Source organism: Leuresthes tenuis, unplaced genomic scaffold (assembly GCF_036924035.1).
Source record: "Leuresthes tenuis unplaced genomic scaffold, fLeuTen1.0.hap1 SCAF_21, whole genome shotgun sequence".
In the NCBI taxonomy this organism is placed as follows: Eukaryota; Metazoa; Chordata; class Actinopteri; order Atheriniformes; family Atherinopsidae; genus Leuresthes; species Leuresthes tenuis.
This window is the reverse complement of record NW_027325375.1, coordinates 32,156,653-32,181,903: the sequence shown is the minus strand read 5'-3', so window position 1 is coordinate 32,181,903 and position 25,251 is coordinate 32,156,653. Positions and strand designations below refer to the sequence as shown.

Genomic DNA, 25,251 nt, shown 5'->3' with positions numbered 1-25,251 from the left:
CCTTTTAAAAAGGCTTTGTTTTAGGCTGCGGGGGCTGCAGGAGCTGCGGGGGCTCAGGTAAGCATTGTAATCTGGTCTGGCTGCACTGGTTGGTGCAGTCTGGGTTTTGGACCGGTAATTGTGTGCTCAGGGGGTGGCCAGATGGGGCCACTTAAATTCTTGGGGTGGGACACCAAAACTGAAAGCCATCATTTCAGGATTTTATTATCCTGTTGTCGTATACAGGCTACTAGAAAACTATCAGCAATACTGAAGGAAACGCCAACTGATATACTGCGGAGACTAATAACAGGACAGTCAGCATTCTGGGTTCCACACCAATCTTGTTTTGTTGTGTATATGTTTTGGACGATTAATTTCTTTTAAATTAGGCGAGTTATCCTTTTCCTTAAAAATACACATACAGCTTCATTTAAAGGCATTTATTGCAATCAAAAAGAAAAATAAGGTATTGGCAGATACAAACCGAAGCAATTTACAGTGCTAAGAAGAATTTCCCACCAGGGATCAATAGTCTCTCCTCCTGCCACTGAATGAAGAGTCTGCGAGGGAGGCGGAAGTTGGACCGGTTACAGCGCCAAACGGCGGCAGTGGCCGGAGGGCGCATTACACCCGTAGTGGTTTAGCGCTACCACAGAGAATGAATGGGAAACGGTTTGGGGACGTTTAGCTAAACAATCCCCAGTCCAGGAGACATCACTTTTTGCCTCTTCTTTCAGATCATTTTAAAGAGCCCCCCCCAAATCAACCAGCATATAAACTTCCGTTCCTTCCCCCCCTAACTCAGCTTCGATTCCAGCGACTGGAAGTTTCCCCGGTGGCAGAGCTATAGAGTATATACGTACATATGTATATCCTCTATAGCTCTGCCCGGTGGCTCTTCTGTGGCGCGCGGCTCGGGCTCTGAGCACACCATCCTGGGCCGGGACTGACTGACCCAGGTGTCGGTTTCCGAGGTGCAGTTTATGTACAGATCTGGGCCCTGCGTATATATGCCAATCCTCGTTAGTATAGTGGTGAGTATCCCCGCCTGTCACGCGGGAGACCGGGGTTCGATTCCCCGACGGGGAGGCATCCTTTTTTTTTCCTAACAATAATCTGGACGAAAATCACACTTCTCCTCTTAAATCTGAGTTTGAACTATAAGCCAGCCCCACGTGGACTTTGACAGATATGCAGAGTAATTCCCCTGTAGTTGGATCACTAAAGGCATCGGCCCCAAGTTTCTTATTGGAAATGGTTGTTTTAAAATCAGAAAATTAATTATAGCATAGCCTGCTTCAGGCATTAACCTGTTTCTCTATTTTAATGATCTTAAACAAAATCATTGGAGAACCGGAAAACAACTTTTAGACCCTAAAGTAATAAAGTTTGTGCTTTTGGAGATAAGAACCAATATACTGCTGTGATATATCCAGAGCCCGGTTTGGGATCCAAAACACATCTTCCTCCCTCCACCTCTGGCTCCCCTGCACCACCTCTGTGGCCGACACCATCAGCTGCTGCCATCCCTCCACTACAGCAGCTCCCCCAGCAGAGAGCTGAGCTCAGGAGACTGTGGAAGCCTTCCTGTCTCATACCGGTGCCCAGATAGCAGCAACTGGTTTGATATCCTACATAATGAAGACCTTGGAGCGGCTCCTTGTCCATCACATGAAATTGCAGGTTTCTGAGGATCTTGACCTTCCCGTTTTCCTACCATGAACGCTTAGGAGTGGAGGATGTGATTCTGCACATGCTGCACCGGGCATATGGCTATCTGGACGTGCCTGGTTTATGTGTGAGGATCGTGTTCTTTGACTTCTCCATTTAACAGCCTCTCCTACTGAGACAAGCTTCTGGGTGGGCTCCTCCCTGACATTATGGACTATCTGATATCCAGACCACAGCATGCCAGGATGTGTTTCTGGAACACTGGAATGCAGCACTGGGGCTCCACAGGGTACCGTATCGGCTCCTTTTCTTTTCACCCTGAACACTTCGGACTTTAGATACAACTCAGAGTCCTGCCACATACAGAAGTCTTTAATTACCTTCATAGGTATAGAATGTGTATATTTGTGAGATGATGGACAATTTGAATTTCCCCCATGAGGATGAATAGTGTTAATTTATCATCTTCCCACTTATGAACTGAAAGAGAAGAGCATCCTGATTGGTCAAAGAAGGACGTCAGCATTCAGAGGAACTGAAGCTCAAAGCAAAGAAACACGAACCTCCAGAGGTTTTAGTTTTCACACCATCGCTGTGAAAACATTTTTAATGATAACGTGAAAAAAATTAAACAAATACAAGCAAAAACAGCACTTGAATCATAGTGAGTTTGGTAATCATTCAGCCCATTGCCTCGGTTTGTGTGGATGCTCTCTATCTGGTGGAGGCTCTAGTCCAGAGTATAGATGTTCTCCTGCACCGGTCTCCTCATGCGGATCTCGTAGATGATGTGAGGAGGTTCCTCGGAGGAGAAGCTGGAGGAGGAAGGGAACTCGTCACACTGCAGGTCAGAGAGTGATGATATCTGCACTGTTATCAGCTAATTAGTAACTCCTGAACTCACCAGCCGCTCTTTAAAGCTCCTCTGTGGATTCCACCTGCAACACAAAACAAGATTTACAAGTAAAGTTCAAAAAAGGACAACCAGGGTCTGAGGCTAATGTGGGTGGATTTGTGAAATCATTCCTCCTCCTGATGCTGATAACAGGACTATAGAACAGCAGCTGTTAGCTTCCCAGCTAACATCCAGCTGTGAAACATCTGTTAGCTTCTCTCCTCCTGTCTCTGCTTCCATAAACTGTGTTTTAATGCAGCTGAAATCCTAAAAAGCCTCTTATTTCCTGTTTTATTGTCTGTTATCAGACAAACAGAGACTCAGAATAACAGCAGCAGATTCAACAGGTCTGATAAAATGAGCTGTTTTTACTCTGGTTGGACTTTGATGGGACTCAGAATATTAGCTCACATTAACAGGCTGAAGCTGCTCAGATGGACACATTAAGGACAATATGATCGTGTGCTTGTGCTAACGGGGAGTTCTGGTGACATTTCAACAGAAATTAGCTGTCAGTCCAACACGATAAACACAAGTTGCCTCAGCTGCCCTCTGTTCTCTGCTAGCTTCCTGTTGTTATCTGCTAGCGTCCTTCTTTTCTCTGCTAGCTTCCTTCTGTTCTCTGCTAGCTTCCTGTTGTTATCTGCTAGCGTCCTTCTTTTCTCTGCTAGCTTCCTTCTGTTCTCTGCTAGCATCCTTCTGTTCCCTGCTAGCATCCTTCTGTTCCCTGCTAGCACCCTTCTGTTCCCTGCTAGCTTCCTTCTGTTCCCTGCTAGCTTCCTTCTGTTCTCTGCTAGCTTCCTTCTGTTCCCTGCTAGCATCCTTCTGTTCCCTGCTAGCACCCTTCTGTTCCCTGCTAGCTTCCTTCTGTTCCCTGCTAGCTTCCTTCTGTTCTCCGCTAGCTTCCTTCTGTTCCCTGCTAGCTTCCTTCTGTTATCTGCTAGCGTCCTTCGGTTCTCTGCTAGCATCCTTCTGTTCCCTGCTAGCTTCCTTCTGTTCCCTGCTAGCGTCCTTCTTTTCTCTGCTAGCGTCCTTCTGTTCCCTGCTAGCGTCCTTCTGTTCTCTGCTAGCTCCTTCTGTTCCCTGCTAGCTTCCCTCTGTTCCCTGCTAGCTTCCCTCTGTTCTCTGCTAGCTTCCTTCTGTTCTCTACTAGCTTCCTTCTCAGCTAACCAACAGACTGATTTCCATTAAAATGCTAACATGAAATGTTCCCTTGTGTTTGTTCCACTCAGTGGACTCGATATGTGAACTGGCAGCGTTCTGCTGAGATGCTGTAGCGTTGAGGTTGTGCTATCGTGCTAAGCTAACTGGCTTTTACAATGGACAGCATTTTCTCTTTTCTTTTCTTTGAAATGCTCCCAAACTTTGGACCTTTTTTTCTCTGATTTTGAAAAAAAACATCTTTATTAAAGAGGAAACATGACGTACGTTTGAAGGCCAGAACGATGAAAGCGGCGACGACGATCAACAACACGCTGAGCGAGAGAGAGAGGATGGGAGCGTTGATCTGCAGGGAGAGAGAAGGCAGAGAGTCCTCCACCTGATACAGAGAGAGAGAGTTTCATCCATCCGTCACCTGCTGGGGTCATTACTGTAACCTCTTAACTGGCTCCTCCCACTTGATTGTGACTCGTGCCAATTCTAAATCAATAAGAACGCTCATCAGTATCTGATATCTGATCAATGGGCTTTCACCAGAGCAGGAACTCCTTCCTGTTTGGATCCCTGCAGCTCGGACAGACTTTACAGCAGAAGCATCATTCAGAGGTCAGTCAGCTCACAGGAAGCTGGACTTTTACTCTCTGAAGCTGTGGTTCTATATCTTTTATGGTTTCTACACAATCACAGTTCAAGTTTAGTTTTTGGGGCATTTTTTGGGGGTAACTTACGGTGACGGTGTCAGAGCGCAGCAGGGTGGAGTTCCTCCTCAGAAGGTCCAGCTGAGATGACAGTATAGTTTTCCAGTTCACTGCGAAGAGACAGAATCTGAACAACCAGGAATGTGACGACCGAGCAGGTGGACAGAAACCCTGGCAGAAACCCTGGCAGAAACCCAGACAGAAACCCAGACAGAAACCCTGACAGAAACCCTGACAGAAACCCTGGCAGAAACCCTGGCAGAAACCCTGGCAGAAACCCTGGCAGAAACCCAGACAGAAACCCTGGCAGAAACCCTGGCAGAAACCCTGGCAGAAACCCTGACACTCGTTCCCGACTCCCGATCATTCAGGACCGATAAACCAACCTGTCGTGGTCTCGGCTGTGGAGGTCAACAGCTCTGTGGCTCGGTCAGTCGTCATCACTGTGGTTGTAGTTGGGCGGGAAGGACTCGAGCCTGGAGCTGACAGGAAGAAAACAGGCAGCAAGTTAAAGTGAGGATGACCCTTCAAGAGTTAAAGATGGCCACAGGGGGCACCTTCTCCTGGGTCCACCCTCAGCTGGTGTGTGACGCCAAGCAGGACCAGCAACATATCGTTGGGTTTATCAGGTGGGTTAGGCCATGAAGTAAGATAAATGTTATGAAGATGGTGGGTAAGGCCTGTCCTAAAGGGATGGACAAAGACCTGACAGGACCTGAGAGATGCATCTGGACCTTCAGCTGATCCATCTACTGTTGGCCCAAGCCTCATCAGAAATGGGCTCCATGGAAGGGTGGCTGTCAAGAAGCCGTTCTTAAGGAAGGGAAACAGGGAGAAAAGGCTGAGCTGTGCCAAATGACACAAGAAGTGGACTGAAAATCAGTGGCAACAGGTCTTATGGAGGGATGAATCCTCCCCAGAGCCCGGACCTCAACATTATTGAAGCAGTGTGGGATCATCTGACAGAGAACGGAACAAAAGGCAGCCCACATCCAAAGAAGAGCTTTGGGATGTCCTTCAAGAAGCCTGGAGAACTATTCCTGAAGACTCCTTAAAGAAATGACAGAAAGCTTGTCTCAGAGGGTTCAGGCTGTGTTGGAGAATAAAGGAGCTCAGACCAGAGATTCACTTTAAAGCTGCTGAGAACTGAGAAAAAAACTCTGTTTCTGCCTCAGATTCTGGGTTTAGGTTCATGTTTCAGTGAATCTCTGCAGCTGCTTCCTGTTTTTATTTAAAAAAATAGAGCAAAATTAGGTCTGATCAGGACTTTTAAACAGTTCTTTATGATCCTTTCTGTTTTTTACAGAAACTTGTCTGAGTTTATATTTAGTAACAAAGATGTTTTTCTTCTAAATGAGAAGCAACTTTAAGCACTAAGACTCTGCTACAGAAGCACAAAGTCTGTTTACTGCTCACCAGGCTCAGGTTCTGCTGTAATGTCCTGGACTGGATCATTGTGAACCGGTTCTGACTAACTTCTGGTGACACTCACCTTTGACCACTCTCAGGTTCATGATCACCTTCTTGTCGTTGAAGATGCCATCGATGTCCACCCTGCAGCAGTAGGGCCCGCTGTCCGTCCACCTCACATTCAGGATGTCCAGGTCCATCTGTCCGTCCAGAATGTCCCCGGTCAGCCGGTATCGGTCCTCCACCTGCAGGGTCACACCATCGTCTGATTTTAGGCCCGAACCGAGGACCTTAAAGAGAACGACTCTCTTTGGCAGTTTTAAACTGAGGAAAACCTTTAAACATTGAAACCCTTCGGTCACCTTGGAGATGACGCCGTTCTCGTCCGTCTGCACCAGGATGTTGCTGCACCAGAAGGTGCCGCAGCCCCGGCCCCAGCAGACCCGACTCAGACCCAACCGCTTCACGGAGTACTGGCAGGACAGAGAGGCCACGCCCCCCTCCGGCACTTTGAAGGAGGAGACGGACAGCAGCTGTCCGCCTGCAGCACAAGGATTACATATTTATATATATACAAGGATTACATATTTATATTTATATATATATATATATTTATATATACACAAGGATTACATATTTATATTTGTATATATATATATATTTATATATACACAAGGATTACATATTTATATTTGTATATATATATATACAAGGATTACATATTTATATTTGTATATATATATACAAGGATTACATTTTTATATTTATATGTATATATATATATAAGGACAACATATTTATATATATATAAGGACAACATATTTATATATATACATATATATACAAGGATTACATTTTAGTCTTACAAACGCATGTCGATGGACAAATAAATACGTTTATATGATGATGAATCCTACTTAAATTTAATAAAAACATTTATGATAAAATAATTTAGTTGAAAGTTTGATAAATAACTTTGTGATGAAACAGAAATACAGACAGAAAATACATCTATAAATAAAATAAATGACAAAAATCTAATTTCATCATGTTCAAACCTGTGTTCAACACCAAAGTGCTTTAGACAAATATTAATAATTAATATTAATATTAATGAAAGTACCATAAAGATAAAACGATGCAGGAATCACCAGGAAGGATCAAGTCTGGCTCAGAGTTTTTAAGGAAGACTTAAATGACTCCATCGATGTCTGATATGAAGATATTGATCCTTTGGAGCTGCCAGTGGTTTTAAAGCTGGATGTTTGGACCTCAAACAGCAGCTCATTTGATGCTCTGACTGTAGTAGTTCTGAGATGCTGAGCAGCCACACCATTTACAATCTTCAAAACAAACAATACAACCAGTGTGGGAAGAACTGCAAAAAGCAAGCCTGCAGAGAACGATCCAAAGATAGATCTGGCTTCACTTTAGGCAGGAGCCGAAGCTGGTGAAAGGAGCTTTTAATCACCGTTTTAAATTAAGATCAATGATCAGAGTTTTACATGCAGGCGAGGCTCCGTTTAGCAGCAGATTCACACAGCCATCAGTATTTATTCCCTCTGGTCTTTGTCAGATCCTCACAGTAACAACTTCCTGCTCTTTCTGTTCCTAGTTTTCCTGTTTCCAGGTTTTTATTCTTTTTAAATCGGCCGCTTTCGTCCTTTCTTCTCCGGTTCCTCACCTCATTACCAGCAGCGACACTTTATGCAGACCTCAGGTTTATCAGAACAACTTAATTAACTTAATTAATGAACTCAACTTAGAATCTGGCTTCAGTTTGAACCATGAAACAGAAACAGATGAAACTCAGGAAAAGTTGTTTCCTGTTGATGTGAAAAGTCCCGTCTCAGAAGAGAAACAACCTGCCAGTGATGTCACAGAGCGTGTTGTGATGTCACAGAGCGTGTTGTGATGTCACAGAGCGTGCTGTGATGTCACAGAGCGTGCTGTGATGTCACAGAGCGTGCTGTGATGTCACAGAGCGTGTTGTGATGTCACAGTGAGTGTTGTGATGTCACAGAGCGTGCTGTGATGTCACAGAGCGTGCTGTGATGTCACAGAGCGTGTTGTGATGTCACAGAGCGTGTTGTGATGTCACAGAGCGTGTTGTGATGTCACAGAGCGTGTTGTGATGTCACAGAGCGTGCTGTGATGTCACAGTCCCTGCTGTGATGTCACAGAGCGTGCTGTGATGTCACAGAGCGTGCTGTGATGTCACAGTCCCTGCTGTGATGTCACAGTGAGTGTTGTGATGTCACAGAGCGTGCTGTGATGTCACAGAGCGTGCTGTGATGTCACAGTGAGTGCTGTGATGTCACAGAGCGTGCTGTGATGTCACAGTCCCTGCTGTGATGTCACAGTGAGTGTTGTGATGTCACAGAGCGTGCTGTGATGTCACAGAGCGTGCTGTGATGTCACAGTGAGTGCTGTGATGTCACAGAGCGTGCTGTGATGTCACAGAGCGTGTTGTGATGTCACAGTGAGTGTTGTGATGTCACAGAGCGTTCTGTGATGTCACAGAGCGTGTTGTGATGTCACAGAGCGTGCTGTGATGTCACAGAGCGTGTTGTGATGTCACAGAGCGTGTTGTGATGTCACAGAGAGTGCTGTGATGTCACAGAGCGTGTTGTGATGTCACAGAGCGTGCTGTGATGTCACAGTGAGTGCTGTGATGTCACAGAGCGTTCTGTGATGTCACAGAGCGTGCTGTGATGTCACAGTGTGCGCACGTCTCACCTGACAGGACGAGGACGACGGTGATGAAGGTCCGAGGCGATGCGGCGGCCATTCTGTGAGTCTGTGTGTGTTCGCCGTCCGTCCGGCGGCAGAACAGAGCGACTCTGTGGCGGGGGTGTGGGGTCACCGGGGGAGGGGCGACGCACAGTGTGTCAGTCTGTGTTGGCGTGGCGATGACGAAGAGTGTGTGCAGACCAACGTTTTTATCGTCTGTCTTTGTCTCATAAGTCTTTGATTTGAGTTTTTTCTGAATGAAAACTTCATTTAAAGCTGAAATGATCTCAAATGTGCAGAAATAAAACGGGATCCAAAGTCTGCGTAAAGCAGGATGAACGCAGTGTGTCTGCAGGGAGGACAAAAAGACTTTGTCTGGCTGTGACACGCTGTGGCGACGTCGCTGTCACACAGAAGACTTCTTTATTCACATCAGATATTTCCTTCACTTCGGCTCTTTTCTCCCCAAACTGAATAAATAAGAATGTAACCGGAGCCTTCAGTGAACAGGATGTCGGTGCAGGAGGAGCCAGAAGCTGATCTGCAGCAGACGGAAACTCCTTTTAATTTGCAGTAAAACTGGACAGCAGATAATAAACCCGTCTCAGTTCAGTCCGATTCACTGTAATCATAATCCAACCGAACCAAATCTGAGGGTAGAAGCAGCTTATAACAACATTATATTTCTTTGTTTAGTTTCACTCTGGTAATAAAGTAATGTTCTACATGTTCTATACCTGATGTGGGGTCAGGTGTAGGTTAGAACCTGATCAGATCTGTCCTGAACACTTCAACTGGTCAAAACTACAGAATTACAGTAAAACTACAGTAAAACTACAGTAAAATTACAGTAAACATAGTAAAACTACAGTAAAACTACAGTAAAACTACAGTAAACATAGTAAAACTACAGTAAAATTACAGTAAACACAATAAAACTACAGTAAAACTGCAGTAAAATTACAGTAAAACTACAGTAAACATAGTAAAACTACAGTAAAACTGCAGTAAAATTACAGTAAAACTACAATAAACATAGTAAAACTACAGTAAAATTACAGTAAACATAGTAAAACTACAGTAAAACTGCAGTAAAATTACAGTAAACATAGTAAAACTACAGTAAAACTGCAGTAAAATTACAGTAAAACTACAGTAAACATAGTAAAACTACAGTAAAACATAGTAAAACTGCAGTAAAACTACAGTAAACATAGTAAAACTACAGTATTATTTACTTGCTGTAAACTTACTTTACTTTACTGACACATTGCAGCTTGTTAAAGGTCTATGAAAACGACTACTGTCTAATGTGGTACATATATTCACATATACATATATATGTATATACCACATGCTAAAGCCAGTCTTTTAGCCCCTCTTCACTGTATTTTCTACATTTCAGTCGACAATTCCTCAGCATTGTTGGAAAAGTAGCTGCAGAAACTCTGTTAATCGCGGTTTAATTTGTGTTTGAAAGGAGGTGTCGTTGAGATAAACTGTGACAGATTAAACTGTCATTTATGCATATTTAAGCAGGCAATAAACAGGCAGTACTCACCCAGAGGAAGCCTTTAATAAACAACAAGCCTGAAACAGCACAACCAGATTTTCCATTTTAAATATCTATTCAAACAGTTTTTAATGTGTAAAACCGCCCAAACAGCAACTGGAGGGACAGTTCAGCTCTGAAAGTACACAGTTCAGTAAATATTCTACAGAAAATGCTTCTTCCAGTGCAGCCTCAGGGGAGCCGGATCACACGTTAGCATCAGAAGCTAATAAGAGAGCATTACTTTATTATCAGGGGCTGGAGGAAGGAAACGATACGGTACAACAGGTTAGTTCGAGCCTATTTTAAGGAACTTTGTGTGGTTCAGTGCTGAGCTGTGGTGGAAGTCCAGGTGCAGGTCCAGACTGGGACAGAACACCTGAGTCCAAAGTGGCATGTGATGGGAACTGGGCCACAAAGAGGGGAGTTAAGCAAGTCTGGACATGACAAATCCAAGATCTGGCTGTTTAAAACATCTTTACTTCTACTTTCAGAGTCTCACAGGCAGGCCTTCTGCTCACGGAGAGACACCACAGGGAGGCAACCTGACGCAGGAAGACGCAACTCCGTTAAAGACCTTTACTTTGAAGGTCATGTCATGACCGGAAGTCACGTCTACAGTTTGGCTAGCTTAATGCCGGCGACGTGAAGGAAAGTAGTGTTTCTTCTTTGGTTCTGAGTCATTAAACTCTGGTACAGGAGGGCATGTAAAGTGTGTCAGTGACATTAAAGAGAAGACAGGAAGCTGCTCGTGGATTAACTGAAAAAAGACGCTGTTAGTCGTTAAATCCACTCAAGTTAACGGCTAGCGTTAGCTGCCAGGAGCTAATCAGAGCTAATAAGCTAATAGGATTAGCAGGCGGGGCTGTACGGAGGAGAAATGGCAGCGAACCGGTCCAAACACCTGTAAAGGTGAGTGTTAATCCGAGATAAATGCTGCTGCTATCATGTCAGCTAACTTTTAGCTCCGTGGTTCTGATTACTTCCCAGCATCCTGGAATACCTGGAACCGGCCTGCTTGAAGTATAAGATCACAACAGGAAAGTTATCCTCGGTTCCAGCATGTTTCAGATTCTTCAGTCACGTTAAAAATCCCTTCTTCCTGCTCCGGGGAGCGCAGGTTAGGGTTTGTGACGTCACCAGCGGGTTAAAGGCTTGTGATGGTTCTGCTGCTGGCTTTGTTGGACGGGCTCAGTGAACACGTGTGGGTGTGATTGTGCAGGATGCTCCAGGGTCCGTACAGCAGCCTGGACCGGGACCGGCCCCTCATCCGGCTGCCCTTCACCAGCTTCGCCGTGGGGACGGTTCTGCTGCCCGTGACGGGCCTCATCGCCTGCCTCTTCATCTCGCTGCTGTACCACTTTGAGGACGCGACCTACACGCACTGTAAGGTAACCGCACGCTGCTGACCTTTAACCTCCGAGGCTGCAGCAGGGCCCGGCTCCCTGTGGTACCGGTGCTGCAGAACTTTCACCCCGACAGGACCCGTGTTCTCTGACCCTGTTTCAGTCTCCCCTCTGAAATCGGGTCAGTAAATGTGAACCGTTTTGGTTTGTTCCAGGTTCCGAACTACCTCCCGTCCATCAGCGCCGCCATCAGCCGCGTGCCGGAGCGCTACATCTGGCGCAGCTGCATCGGCCTGCACTCGGCGCCGCGGTACCTTGTGGCCGCCGCCTACTTCAGCTTCTACCGCGAGCGCTTCGCCCGGAGGCTGCCGGAGCGGCTGCTGAGCGGCCTGGTTCTGGTCTGCAGCCTCGCCGAGAACACCGGCCTGCTGCTGCTCACGTACGTGTCGTCCACGGAAACCTACAGTGAGTGTGGCGCCGTCAGCTGACCCCTGTCCTCCAATCAGAGGTCGGCGCACGTTAATCTGAGGTTTCCGTCTGTCCGCAGGTGCTCACAAAAACGGCTTCATCGTGTTCATCGCCAGCTCGCTGCTGCACATGCTCATTACGTGCAGGCTGTGGTACGTCATCAGGAGACACTACGTGAGCCCAGAGGTAAACAGACCGTCATCAGAGCCAACTCTGCAGGGGGGAATCCCAGTTATTCCCAGTGATTCCCAGTTATTCCGTCCCAGTGATTCCCAGTGATTCCATCCCAGTGATTCCCAGTGATTCCATCCCAGTTATTCCCAGTGATTCCATCCCAGTGATTCCCAGTGATTCCCAGTTATTCCATCCCAGTGATTCTAGCCCAGTGATTCTAGCCCAGTGATTCCCAGTGATTCCATCCCAGTGATTCCCAGTGATTCCATCCCAGTTATTCCCAGTGATTCCATCCCAGTTATTCCCAGTGATTCCCAGTTATTCCGTCCCAGTGATTCCATCCCAGTGATTCCCAGTTATTCCGTCCCAGTGATTCCATTCCAGTTATTCCCAGTTATTCCATCCCAGTTATTCCCAGTGATTCCCAGTTATTCCGTCCCAGTGATTCCATCCCAGTGATTCCCAGTTATTCCGTCCCAGTGATTCCCAGTTATTCCGTCCCAGTGATTCCATCCCAGTGATTCTATCCCAGTTATTCCCAGTTATTCCATCCCAGTTATTCTCAGTGATTCCCAGTTATTCTATCCCAGTGATTCCCAGTTATTCTGTCGCAGTTATTCCCAGTGATTCCATCCCAGTTATTCCCAGTTATTCCGTCCAAGTGATTCCATCCCAGTTATTCCATTCCAGTGATTCCCAGTTATTCCATCCAAGTTATTCCCAGTGATTCCCAGTTATTCCGTCCCAGTGATTCCATCCCAGTGATTCCCAGTTATTCCGTCCCAGTGATTCTATCCCAGTTATTCCCAGTTATTCCATCCCAGTTATTCTCAGTGATTCCCAGTTATTCTATCCCAGTGATTCCCAGTTATTCTGTCGCAGTTATTCCCAGTGATTCCATCCCAGTTATTCCCAGTTATTCCGTCCAAGTGATTCCATCCCAGTTATTCCATTCCAGTGATTCCCAGTTATTCCATCCAAGTTATTCCCAGTGATTCCATCCCAGTTATTCCCAGTTATTCCCAGTGATTCCCAGTTATTCCGTCCCAGTGATTCCATCCCAGTGATTCCCAGTTATTCCGTCCCAGTGATTCTATCCCAGTTATTCCCAGTTATTCCATCCCAGTTATTCTCAGTGATTCCCAGTTATTCTATCCCAGTGATTCCCAGTTATTCTGTCGCAGTTATTCCCAGTGATTCCATCCCAGTTATTCCCAGTTATTCCGTCCAAGTGATTCCATCCCAGTTATTCCCAGTTATTCCATCCCAGTTATTCCCAGTTATCCCATTCCAGTGATTCCATCCCAGTTATTCTAGCCCAGTGATTCCCAGTTATTCCATCCGTTATTCCCAGTGATTCCATCCCAGTGATTCCATCCCAGTTATTCCCAGTGATTCCATCCCAGTTATTCCATCTAGTGATTCCCAGATATTCCCAGTTATTCCATCCGTTATTCCCTGTTACCAGTAACCAGGTGGAGTCCGGTCGTGGTCACGGTCCGTTTGCTGACCTCTGTCTTGTGTTTCAGGAAGTGACGTCATATCGCTGGAAGCTGCGACTCTTCCTCTTCAACGTCAGCTGCTGTGCGGCCGCGGCGTACTTCTTCAGACGCCACAATAACTACTGCGAGGCGGGAGGTGAGTCCTGCGGCGCCGCCGTGGTCCCGGGTTCTTTGGGGCGTCGGCCTGCAGTTACGCCTGTTTCTCCGTCTGTTTCTCTGCAGTCTACACGCTGTTCGCCGTGTCCGAGTACCTTGTGGTCATCTCCAACATGGCCTTCCACATGACGGCCTTCTGGGACTTCGGCGGCAAAGAGGTGATGGTGGCCACGCCGCCGGAGGACAAGCGCTACTGAGGCGCCGCCGGAGGACAAGCGCTACTGAGGCGCCGCCGGAGGACAAGCGCTACTGAGGCGCCGCCGGAGGACAAGCGCTACTGAGGCGCCGTGCGGCGTTCGCACTGAGCATGTGCAGACGCCTGAGGCCTCAGGCCAGAGGAAACTGGTCATTCCAGGAGGCGTGGCGCTGACACTTTTTCTCAGGTCCGGGTGGCGCCGCTCTGTCCTGAGTTCTTCCAGGTTTTTAAACGTCTCATTTTAAAGTGAAATGTTCTGTTGGACCGGGCCGAGCCGGCGCCACGAAAGCTGTGGTCGCCGTTTGTTTTCTTCACACGAGCGACGCAGCGTGAGTTCGGTGAGACGAAGAAGCACAAACACGAGGAAACGTTCCACGCGAGGAAACGTTCCACGCGAGGAAACGTTCCACACGAGGAAACGTTCCACACGAGGAAACGTTCCACACGAGGAAACGTTCCACACGAGGTAACGTTCCACACGTGGAAACGTTCCACACGTGGAAACGTTCCACACGAGAAAACGTTCCACACGAGGAAACGTTCCACACGTGGAAACGTTCCACACGAGGAAACGTTCCACACGTGGAAACGTTCCACGCGAGGAAACGTTCCACACGAGGAAACGTTCCACACGAGGAAACGTTCCACACGTGGAAACGTTCCACACGTGGAAACGTTCCACACGTGGAAACGTTCCACACGAGGAAACGTTCCACGCGAGGAAACGTTCCACGCGAGGAAACGTTCCACTCGAGGAAACGTTCCACACGTGGAAACGTTCCACACGAGGAAACGTTCCACACGTGGAAACGTTCCACACGAGGAAACGTTCCACACGAGGAAACGTTCCACACGAGGAAACGTTCCACACGTGGAAACGTTCCACACGAGGAAACGTTCCACACGAGGAAACGTTCCACACGAGGAAACGTTCCACACGTGGAAACGTTCCACACGAGGAAACGTTCCACGCGAGGAAACGTTCCACGCGAGGAAACGTTCCACTCGAGGAAACGTTCCACACGTGGAAACGTTCCACACGTGGAAACGTTCCACACGAGGAAACGTTCCACACGAGGAAACGTTCCACACGAGGAAACGTTCCACACGAGGAAACGTTCCACACGAGGAAACGTTCCACACGTGGAAACGTTCCACGCGTGGAAACGTTCCACGCGAGGAAACGTTCCACACGAGGAAACGTTCCACACGAGGAAACGTTCCACACGTGGCGGCTCGCCGTTAGAGAACGGGTTCTTTTGTATGAAGTTTAAATAAATGATGAAGAGAACGAGTCGTGTCTTTATTTAAACCAGCAGCCGAACAGAACCCGGTTCATCCCGACAGGTTGGAGCAGAATGACCCTTTATGGTCGGGAAGGAGCAGAACGGCACCAGGTTCTGGGTTAAAGGAGCAGAACGGCGCCAGGTTCTGGGTTAAAGGAGCAGAACGGCACCAGGTTCTGGGTTAAAGGAGCAGAACGGCACCAGGTTCTGGGTTAAAGGAGCAGAACGGCGCCAGGTTCTGGGTTAAAGGAGCAGAACGGCACCAGGTTCTGGGTTAAAGGAGCAGAACGGCGCCAGGTTCTGCACCAGGTTCTGGGTTAGAGGAGCAGCAGCGCCACCTTGTGGCTCGTTCTGGTATCAGTGAGTATTTTATTGCATGAATGAGTTTTTTCTGCACGTTTTACTCAGAAACGAACAGAAAACTGAGCTGTTTATGTTTGAATCGAAGTAGTTTGAGCTGAGGTTGGACTCAGAGTTTTAACACCTGCTGAGGAGCTGCAGAACACCTGAGAACTGGAGGAGGAAGCAGTTTGTTTAAAGCCTGCTGAGGAGCTGCAGAACACCTGAGAACTGGAGGAGGAAGCAGTTTGTTTAAAGCCTGCTGAGGAGCTGCAGAACACCTGAGAACTGGAGGAGGAAGCAGTTTGTTTAAAGCCTGCTGAGGAGCTGCAGAACACCTGAGAACTGGAGGAGGAAGCAGTTTGTTTAAAGCCTGCTGAGGAGCTGCAGAACACCTGAGAACTGGAGGAGGAAGCAGTTTGTTTAAAGCCTGCTGAGGAGCTGCAGAACACCTGAGAACTGGAGGAGGAAGCAGTTTGTTTAAAGCCTGCTGAGGAGCTGCAGAACACCTGAGAACTGGAGGAGGAAGCAGTTTGTTTAAAGCCTGCTGAGGAGCTGCAGAACACCTGAGAACTGGAGGAGGAAGCAGTTTGTTTAAAGCCTGCTGAGGAGCTGCAGAACACCTGAGAACTGGAGGAGGAAGCAGTTTGTTTAAAGCCTGCTGAGGAGCTGCAGAACACCTGAGAACTGGAGGAGGAAGCAGTTTGTTTAAAGCCTGCTGAGGAGCTGCAGAACACCTGAGAACTGGAGGAGGAAGCAGTTTGTTTAAAGCCTGCTGAGGAGCAGCAGAACACCTGAGAACTGGAGGAGGAAGCAGTTTGTTTAAAGCCTGCTGAGGAGCAGCAGAACACCTGAGAACTGGAGGAGGAAGCAGTTTGTTTAAAGCCTGCTGAGGAGCTGCAGAACACCTGAGAACTGGAGGAGGAAGCAGTTTGTTTAAAGCCTGCTGAGGAGCAGCAGATCCCAGGGGAGGCCTGCTGAACATCTCTTTAAACCGGTTTGTAGCTCTGAGTTTATGATGATCGGCTCCTTTGTCAGACTGACCTCGGCTGTTTTTCTGATTTGATTATCTCATAAAAGAGCCTTTCATCGTTTGGGGAAGTTGTTTGTCTGCAGGTCATATATTAAACCAACTTCCCTCCGCCATCATTTACCTGAAAAACAGCAGCAGGACCATGTTTCCAGATCAGTTTCCCACTGTTTCACCTTCAGCTGCAGCTCTTTAAAAGTGACACATTCTGCTCTTTTTAGTTCACTTTGACACATTTTATGAGGTCTTGCTGAGATGTATGAGACGGGTTTAAGCACAGCGGCTCTGATCTGGACCCTACGGAAACAGCTCTGCCTCAGCTAATCAGGCCGAGCCGACGAAGAAAGCAAAGAAGAAGGTTTCTGAGCAGAAAGAGACTCTGAGGGTTAGTTTCTGTAAGTTGGCTCAGGACCCGTCAGGTTGCCTGGTTACATTACCATTATTACAGATAGCATGCTAACGTTAGCATTCAGCTCAAAGGATGTTGGAATAAGACACAGCAAGGGTATACTGTATGAAACAGGTTTTAAATGTATTATCACATTTAAATAAAAATCCAGTAAATTAAATCCACAACAAAAAGAATGACATTTCTGATCAAGTTTACAAGAAGATGGGATTTATTACGTGTGACAGACTGACAGAGCTGCTTTCAGATTATTAGCCGTGATGCTAGCACAGCTAACAGTGGGTTAAATCAAGCAGGCTAATGACACGGCTAATGACACAGCTAGTAACATGGCTAATGACACGGCTAATGACACAGCTAGTAACATGGCTAATGACACGGCTAATGACACAGCTAGTAACATGGCTAATGACACGGCTAATGACACAGCTAGTAACACGGCTAATGACACAGCTAGTAACATGGCTAATGACACAGCTAGTAACATGGCTAATATCACGGCTAATAATCTGCTAAAACAAGTCCTGCAGAAGACTGAAGTGTGAGGAGCCAATTCTTCCATTTTTCCACATTTTCTTTTACAGATTTCAACAGTTTTTCTAAGCTGCTAACATAAAGGAATTAGCTGACTCAGCTCCACTGATTTTGTTAGCATGTGCCTGTTGTTTCAGCTGCACATACTTGAAGTTTTGATATAGAAACAGTCGAGCAGGACTTTGTCTGCATGTCGCTTCACAAAGTTTCTGCTTTCATTCACAATTTCTGACCAAAAACCAGCAGTACTTAATGAATTCTTCATGAAACAGATGACTTTAAAGCCTGACTGTTTATGCTAACTGCATCTGTTGTTTTCTTCATGTGGCTGTAGCTGAACAGGGCCCTGCTCAGCTGACCTTTGCCCTTCGGTTTGATTTTGTAGGCAACAGTTAAATGACCTGCTGTAGTCATACACTCAGGAGCATTCATGCACACGTCTGTGTGCAGTTCAACTGAATTCTCAGAGTCAACAACAACTCTTTCTGTAACTTCCTTCTTTCTGCTGGCGGCTGCTTCCTGTCGGACCGCCCGTCCTCTCAGAACTGCAGCCGAGCCACTTTTCTGCCTGTTTCGCTTACATGAAACGGCAGCAGAGTTCTGTAAAAGCAGCTGCTGTTTGCAGTGTTTTACGGACGTAAAACATGACAAACAGCAGAGATAATGATGTCCTCAGGAAGTCACAGTGACTGTAAAACAGTTTCCTCAGATCTCACGGAGGGAAAAAGCGTGACCTTTGGCACAGAGTTCTTTAAAGAATCCTCTCAAACTAACCTGCAGTTATTTACTGTTTCTCTGGAGGCAGAGTTACAACCTGCTGAAGCACAGGGTGGAAGCACTCATGAAGTCATTCTGCACATGCTCAGAACACTCTGGGTGTGTCACATCTTGTTTTGTTTTTTTTTGCTCATTTTTTCTATGCTTTACAGATAAAAATCTAACTAAAATATCTTGGATATAAATGTTCCCGGCAGTCTCTGAGGCTGAGGCCGTGGGTCCTGTGGGGCTCACAGCAGGACGCAGGGCTTCTTGCTGGCGGTGGGCTGCGGGTTGAGGAAGGCCCTCACGGCCTCGATGAACACGTCCTTGATGCCCTCCTGGTTCAGCGCCGAACACTCCAGGTAGCGCACGGCCTGGATCTGCCGGGCGAGGGCTGTGCCCTGCTGGCTGGTGATGGGCGCCTGGTTCTGCTCTTTCAGCTTCTTTTGAATCTCGCTGTCGTTCCGAAGGTCGCTTTTTGTGCCGACCAGCAGGATGGGAACGCCTGGACAGTGGTGGGACACCTGGGATGATAAAGAAAAGCTCAGTTAGTCCTCTGACTCGTCCAGGTGTTTTAAAGGAAAACTTCCAGGATCCAACAGGCTGCAGATTAAAGCTCAGAGATGAAGTCTGACCCAAAGTTTATGATTTAATCACCTAATTTACATGTGGTGACATCACTGATGACATCACTGATGACATCACACTGGATTCTGAACACGTTTCAACGTTTTGTTTTTATTTTCTCCTTTTTGACTCTTTTCATAAACACAACTATGAACAAAGCTGCTCCAACTTCTGATCTTTGTAATGTTTTTCTGTCATTTTATCCACATAAAAACAGAAAATCAGTGAAATGTCTTTAATCAGATCCTGATTCTTCAGTGGCCAAGAACTGGTTCATATCTGTTAGTTCATCTGTTCATATCTGTCAGTTCATCTGTTCATATCTCTTAGTTTTATCTGTTCATATCTGTTAGTTCATCTGTTCATATCTGTCATTTCATCTGTTCATATCTGTCATTTCATCTGTTCATATCTGTCAGTTCATCTGTTCATATCTCTTAGTTTTATCTGTTCATATCTGTTAGTTCATCTGTTCATATCTGTCATTTAATCTGTTCATATCTGTCAGTTCATCTGTTCATATCTCTTAGTTTTATCTGTTCATATCTGTCATTTCATCTGTTCATATCTGTCAGTTCATCTGTTCATATCTGTTAGTTCATCTGTTCATATCTGTTAGTTTCATCTGTTCATATCTGTTAGTTCATCTGTTCATATCTGTCAGTTCATCTGTTCATATCTCTTAGTTTTATCTGTTCATATCTGTTAGTTCATCTGTTCATATCTGTCATTTCATCTGTTCATATCTGTCAGTTCATCTGTTCATATCTCTTAGTTTTATCTGTTCATATCTGTTAGTTCATCTGTTCATATCTGTCATTTAATCTGTTCATATCTGTCAGTTCATCTGTTCATATCTCTTAGTTTTATCTGTTCATATCTGTCATTTCATCTGTTCATATCTGTCAGTTCATCTGTTCATATCTGTTAGTTCATCTGTTCATATCTGTTAGTTTCATCTGTTCATATCTGTTAGTTCATCTGTTCATATCTGTCAGTTTCATCTGTTCATATCTGTCAGTTTCATCTGTTCATATCTGTCAGTTCATCTGTTCATATCTGTTAGTTTTATCTGTTCATATCTGTCAGTTCATCTGTTCATATCTGTCAGTTCATCTGTTCATATCTGTTAGTTCATCTGTTCATATCTGTTAGTTTCATCTGTTCATATCTGTTAGTTCATCTGTTCATATCTGTCAGTTTCATCTGTTCATATCTGTCAGTTCATCTGTTCATATCTCTTAGTTTTATCTGTTCATATCTGTTAGTTCATCTGTTCATATCTGTCAGTTCATCTGTTCATATCTGTCAGTTCATCTGTTCATATCTGTCAGTTCATCTGTTCATATCTCTTAGTTTTATTTGTTCATATCTGTTAGTTCATCTGTTCATATCTGTCATTTCATCTGTTCATATCTGTCAGTTCATCTGTTCATATCTGTTAGTTCATCTGTTCATATCTGTTAGTTTCATCTGTTCATATCTGTTAGTTCATCTGTTCATATCTGTCAGTTCATCTGTTCATATCTGTTAGTTTTATCTGTTCATATCTCTTAGTTCATCTGTTCATATCTGTCAGTTCATCTGTTCATATCTGTTAGTTCATCTGTTCATATCTGTTAGTTTCATCTGTTCATATCTGTTAGTTCATCTGTTCATATCTGTCAGTTCATCTGTTCATATCTCTTAGTTTTATCTGTTCATATCTGTTAGTTTTATCTGTTCATATCTGTCAGTTCATCTGTTCATATCTGTCAGTTCATCTGTTCATATCTCTTAGTTTTATTTGTTCATATCTGTTAGTTCATCTGTTCATATCTGTTAGTTTCATCTGTTCTTATCTGTTAGTTTCATCTGTTCATATCTGTTAGTTTCATCTGTTCATATCTGTTAGTTTCATCTGTTCTTATCTGTTAGTTTCATCTGTTCATATCTGTTAGTTTCATCTGTTCATATCTGTCAGTTCATCTGTTCATATCTGTCAGTTCATCTGTTCATATCTGTCAGTTCATCTGTTCATATCTCTTAGTTTTATCTGTTCATATCTGTTAGTTCATCTGTTCATATCTGTCATTTCATCTGTTCATATCTGTCATTTCATCTGTTCATATCTGTCATTTCATCTGTTCATATCTGTCAGTTCATCTGTTCATATCTGTTAGTTCATCTGTTCATATCTGTTAGTTTCATCTGTTCATATCTGTTAGTTTCATCTGTTCATATCTGTCAGTTCATCTGTTCATATCTGTCAGTTCATCTGTTCATATCTGTCAGTTCATCTGTTCATATCTCTTAGTTTTATCTGTTCATATCTGTTAGTTCATCTGTTCATATCTGTCATTTCATCTGTTCATATCTGTCAGTTCATCTGTTCATATCTGTCAGTTCATCTGTTCATATCTGTCAGTTCATCTGTTCATATCTGTCAGTTCATCTGTTCATATCTGTTAGTTTCATCTGTTCATATCTGTCAGTTCATCTGTTCATATCTGTCAGTTCATCTGTTCATATCTGTCAGTTCATCTGTTCATATCTGTCAGTTCATCTGTTCATATCTGTTAGTTCATCTGTTCATATCTGTCATTTCATCTGTTCATATCTGTCATTTCATCTGTTCATATCTGTCAGTTCATCTGTTCATATCTGTTAGTTTTATCTGTTCATATCTGTTAGTTTTATCTGTTCATATCTGTCAGTTCATCTGTTCATATCTGTCAGTTCATCTGTTCATATCTGTCAGTTCATCTGTTCATATCTGTCAGTTCATCTGTTCATATCTGTTAGTTTTATCTGTTCATATCTGTTAGTTTTATCTGTTCATATCTGTTAGTTCATCTGTTCGTATCTGTTAGTTTCATCTGTTCGTATCTGTCAGTTTCATCTGTTCGTATCTGTCAGTTTCATCTGTTCGTATCTGTCAGTTCATCTGTTCGTATCTGTCAGTTCATCTGTTCATATCTGTCAGTTCATCTGTTCATATCTGTTAGTTTTATCTGTTCATATCTGTCAGTTCATCTGTTCGTATCTGTCATTTCATCTGTTCGTATCTGTCAGTTTCATCTGTTCGTATCTGTCAGTTTCATCTGTTCGTATCTGTCAGTTTCATCTGTTCGTATCTGTCAGTTTCATCCGTTCGTATCTGTCAGTTTCATCCGTTCGTATCTGTCAGTTCATCTGTTCATATCTGTCAGTTCATCTGTTCGTATCTGTTAGTTCATCTGTTCGTATCTGTCATTTCATCTGTTCGTATCTGTCAGTTTCATCTGTTCGTATCTGTCAGTTTCATCCGTTCGTATCTGTCAGTTTCATCCGTTCGTATCTGTCAGTTTCATCCGTTCGTATCTGTCAGTTCATCCGTTCGTATCTGTCAGTTCATCCGTTCGTATCTGTCAGTTCATCCGTTCGTATCTGTCAGTTCATCCGTTCGTATCTGTCAGTTCATCCGTTCGTATCTGTCAGTTCATCCGTTCGTATCTGTCAGTTCATCCGTTCGTATCTGTCAGTTCATCCGTTCGTATCTGTCAGTTCATCCGTTCGTATCTGTCAGTTCATCCGTTCGTATCTGTCAGTTCATCCCTTCGTATCTGTCAGTTCATCCGTTCCTATCTGTCAGTTTTATTTGTTCATATCTGTTAGTTCATCTGTTCATATCTGTTAGTTCATCTGTTCATATCTGTTAGTTCATCTGTTCATATCTGTCATTTCATCTGTTCATATCTGTCAGTTTCATCTGTTCATATCTGTCAGTTCATCTGTTCATATCTGTCGTTTTATCTGTTCATATCTGTTAGTTTTATCTGTTCATATCTCTTAGTTCATCTGTTCATATCTGTCAGTTCATCTGTTCATATCTGTCAGTTCATCTGTTCATATCTGTCAGTTCATCTGTTCATATCTGTCAGTTCATCTGTTCATATCTGTCAGTTCATCTGTTCATATCTGTCAGTTTCATCTGTTCTTATCTGTCAGTTTCATCTGTTCTTATCTGTCAGTTTCATCTGTTCGTATCTGTCAGTTTCATCTGTTCGTATCTGTCAGTTTCATCTGTTCGTATCTGTCAGTTTCATCTGTTCGTATCTGTCAGTTCATCTGTTCGTATCTGTCTGTTTCATCTGTTCGTATCTGTCTGTTTCATCTGTTCGTATCTGTCTGTTTCATCTGTTCGTATCTGTCTGTTTCATCTGTTCGTATCTGTCTGTTTCATCTGTTCGTATCTGTCTGTTTCATCTGTTCGTATCTGTCAGTTTCATCTGTTCGTATCTGTCAGTTTCATCTGTTCGTATCTGTCAGTTTCATCTGTTCGTATCTGTCAGTTTCATCTGTTCGTATCTGTCAGTTTCATCTGTTCGTATCTGTCAGTTTCATCCGTTCTCAGAGAAATCATCAGTTAGGGGGAGGGACAGCAGCTCAGCATCTGTCACATCTGTCTGCTCCACAGATGACCCCCCCATGCTCCATCTACCTCCACCTTTACCCCATCATCACCACCTGGTCGACCCGTTTAAAGCCCCGCCCTCTCCGACCTGTCACTCTCTGAGGGAAACTCTCACCCTCTGAATCTTCATCAAAGATTTGAACCAAAACATCTTCTCTTGTTTAACATTTTCATCCATTTTCTCTAAATTTCACCCATTAGCTGCATGAGCTAATGGCCAAACACTTCCCGTTAGCTGCATGAGCTAATGGCCAAACACTTCCCGTTAGCTGCATGAGCTAATGGCCAAACATTTCCCGTTAGCCACATGAGCTAATGGCCAAACACTCCCCGTTAGCTGCATGAGCTAATGGCCAAACACTCCCCGTTAGCTGCATGAGCTAACGGTCAAACACTTCCCGTTAGCTGCATGAGCTAATGGCCAAACACTCCCCGTTAGCTGCATGAGCTAATGGCCAAACACTCCCCGTTAGCTGCATGAGCTAATGGCCAAACATTTCCCGTTAGCTGCATGAGCTAATGGCCAAACACTTCCCGTTAGCTGCATGAGCTAATGGCCAAACACTTCCCGTTAGCTGCATGAGCTAATGGCCAAACATTTCCCGTTAGCTGCATGAGCTAATGGCCAAACACTTCCCGTTAGCTGCATGAGCTAATGGCCAAACATTTCCCGTTAGCTGCATGAGCTAATGGCCAAACACTCCCTGTTAGCTGCATGAGCTAATGGCCAAACACTCCCCAGCGCTGATACAGCGTTTATTTCATTCATCAGCTTACTGGAACATGCTGAACATGAAGACACCTTAACAGAGTGTGACATCACCACTTTGTAACCTGAACATTAAGGAAAAATCCCTAAAAATGCTAAAACTAACTCTGTGATTGTGTGGAAACCATAAGAACTACAGCTTCCTGTGAGCTGTTTAACCTCTGACCCCTGAACTGAGTTTTTCCCTCGGTAAATGGCATTCTCTGTCTAACACTGTATAATTCCCAGTTCCACTGCAGCTTTGGGCTCCGACATGAGAACAAAATGCCGCCTTCAAGGTGACCCGGTTTGCAGGTAAAGGACAGGAAAAGCCGCTGAGGTAACTCCGCCCACACAGCCAGGCCTCTGTTCTGCCTGCTGAGGGGTTCATGAAACTGAAATGTAGTGGTTGTGACATGTGGTGACCTCTGACCTCCGGATGCCATTTGTGTTTGACGTTCTCGTAGGAGGCGGGGCTTGAGATGGAGAAGCAGATGATGAAGACGTTAGTCTGCGGGTAGGACAGCGTCCTGAGCCGGTCGTACTCCTCCTGACCCGCCGTGTCCCACAGGTTCAGACTGATGACTCTGCCGTCCACCGTCACCTGAACGCACCACAGAGGTGGAGGCCAGGTAAACACACGTTCTGCACAGGTAAATAACACCCAGGTGTTCAGAGACGCACCTGACTGCTGTAGTTGTCGAACACGGTGGGGATGTACTCTTTGGGAAAGGCGCCGGTGGTGTAGGAGATGAGGAGGCAGGTCTTCCCCACGGCGCCGTCGCCCACAACCACACACTTTATGGTCTGCATGATTCTGGCCCGAGCCGTCAGAAACCTGCAGGGAACACACCTGAGGGTTAGGGTTAGGGTTAGGGTTCGGGTTGGGGCAGGGGGGAGGCAGGGGGGAGGCAGGGCAGGTAGAGGGGAGGTAGAGGGGAGGTAGAGGGGAGGTAGAGGGGGAGGCAGGGGGGGAGGCAGGGGGGGAGGCAGGGGGGAGGCAGGGGGGGAGGCAGGGGGGAGGCAGAGGGGGAGGCAGGGGGGAGGTAGGGGGGAGGTAGAGGGGGAGGTAGAGGGGAGGCAGAGGGGGGAGGCAGAGGGGGGGAGGCAGGGGGGAGGCAGGGGGGGGTAGAGGGGAGG

At 45.4% G+C, this 25,251-nt stretch overlaps 3 protein-coding genes and 1 non-coding gene across 4 annotated transcripts; 2 read left to right on the top strand and 2 right to left on the bottom strand.

The window, feature by feature from the left end:
• Window positions 1-999: 999 nt before the first annotated feature.
• trnad-guc (transfer RNA aspartic acid (anticodon GUC)) lies at window positions 1,000-1,071 on the top strand. Its single transcript has one exon. It is a non-coding gene; the product is annotated as a tRNA-Asp (tRNA).
• A 1,150-nt stretch (window positions 1,072-2,221) lies between these two features.
• On the bottom strand, window positions 2,222-10,697 carry timd4 (T cell immunoglobulin and mucin domain containing 4). The gene is made up of 10 exons (XM_072375581.1): window positions 10,624-10,697; window positions 10,434-10,509; window positions 8,557-8,953; window positions 6,180-6,358; window positions 5,900-6,062; window positions 4,794-4,889; window positions 4,438-4,517; window positions 3,977-4,088; window positions 2,558-2,591; window positions 2,222-2,468 (listed from the first exon to the last, which is right to left on the bottom strand). The coding sequence occupies exons 1-10, from the start codon at window positions 10,695-10,697 to the stop codon at window positions 2,384-2,386; spliced, it is 1,296 nt and encodes a 431-aa protein (XP_072231682.1). The 3' UTR covers window positions 2,222-2,383.
• On the top strand, window positions 10,693-14,375 carry pgap2 (post-GPI attachment to proteins 2). Its single transcript, XM_072375336.1, has 6 exons — window positions 10,693-11,014; window positions 11,325-11,493; window positions 11,664-11,913; window positions 11,996-12,102; window positions 13,620-13,728; window positions 13,815-14,375. Exons 2-6 carry the CDS (start codon window positions 11,326-11,328, stop codon window positions 13,943-13,945), a joined length of 765 nt encoding a protein of 254 aa, XP_072231437.1. The 5' UTR covers window positions 10,693-11,014; window position 11,325; the 3' UTR covers window positions 13,946-14,375.
• A 4,159-nt stretch (window positions 14,376-18,534) lies between these two features.
• rhogb (ras homolog family member Gb) lies at window positions 18,535-24,924 on the bottom strand. The gene is made up of 3 exons (XM_072375160.1): window positions 24,796-24,924; window positions 24,545-24,715; window positions 18,535-18,825 (listed from the first exon to the last, which is right to left on the bottom strand). The coding sequence occupies exons 1-3, from the start codon at window positions 24,922-24,924 to the stop codon at window positions 18,550-18,552; spliced, it is 576 nt and encodes a 191-aa protein (XP_072231261.1). The 3' UTR covers window positions 18,535-18,549.
• Window positions 24,925-25,251: the final 327 nt, after the last annotated feature.

What these genes read in the sequence shown, in the direction of transcription:
- timd4 (XM_072375581.1), bottom strand. Translation starts at nt 10,697, where the DNA reads ATGACCTTCAAAGTAAAGGTCTTTAACGGAGTTGCGTCTTCCTGCGTC. An exon ending in TGGACTTCCACCACAGCTCA is followed by an intron (nt 8,954 to 10,433) that starts GCACTGAACCAC and finishes TCTGTGTGACAG; the next exon opens with CGACGTCGCCACAGCGTGTC. An exon ending in CACAGCCGAGACCACGACAG is followed by an intron (nt 4,518 to 4,793) that starts GTTGGTTTATCG and finishes GTCTCTTCGCAG; the next exon opens with TGAACTGGAAAACTATACTG.
- pgap2 (XM_072375336.1), top strand. Translation starts at nt 11,326, where the DNA reads ATGCTCCAGGGTCCGTACAGCAGCCTGGACCGGGACCGGCCCCTCATC. An exon ending in CGACCTACACGCACTGTAAG is followed by an intron (nt 11,494 to 11,663) that starts GTAACCGCACGC and finishes GGTTTGTTCCAG; the next exon opens with GTTCCGAACTACCTCCCGTC. An exon ending in GTCGTCCACGGAAACCTACA is followed by an intron (nt 11,914 to 11,995) that starts GTGAGTGTGGCG and finishes GTCTGTCCGCAG; the next exon opens with GTGCTCACAAAAACGGCTTC.
- rhogb (XM_072375160.1), bottom strand. Translation starts at nt 24,924, where the DNA reads ATGCAGACCATAAAGTGTGTGGTTGTGGGCGACGGCGCCGTGGGGAAG. An exon ending in TCGACAACTACAGCAGTCAG is followed by an intron (nt 24,716 to 24,795) that starts GTGCGTCTCTGA and finishes TGGTGCGTTCAG; the next exon opens with GTGACGGTGGACGGCAGAGT. An exon ending in AACACAAATGGCATCCGGAG is followed by an intron (nt 18,826 to 24,544) that starts GTCAGAGGTCAC and finishes TTATCATCCCAG; the next exon opens with GTGTCCCACCACTGTCCAGG.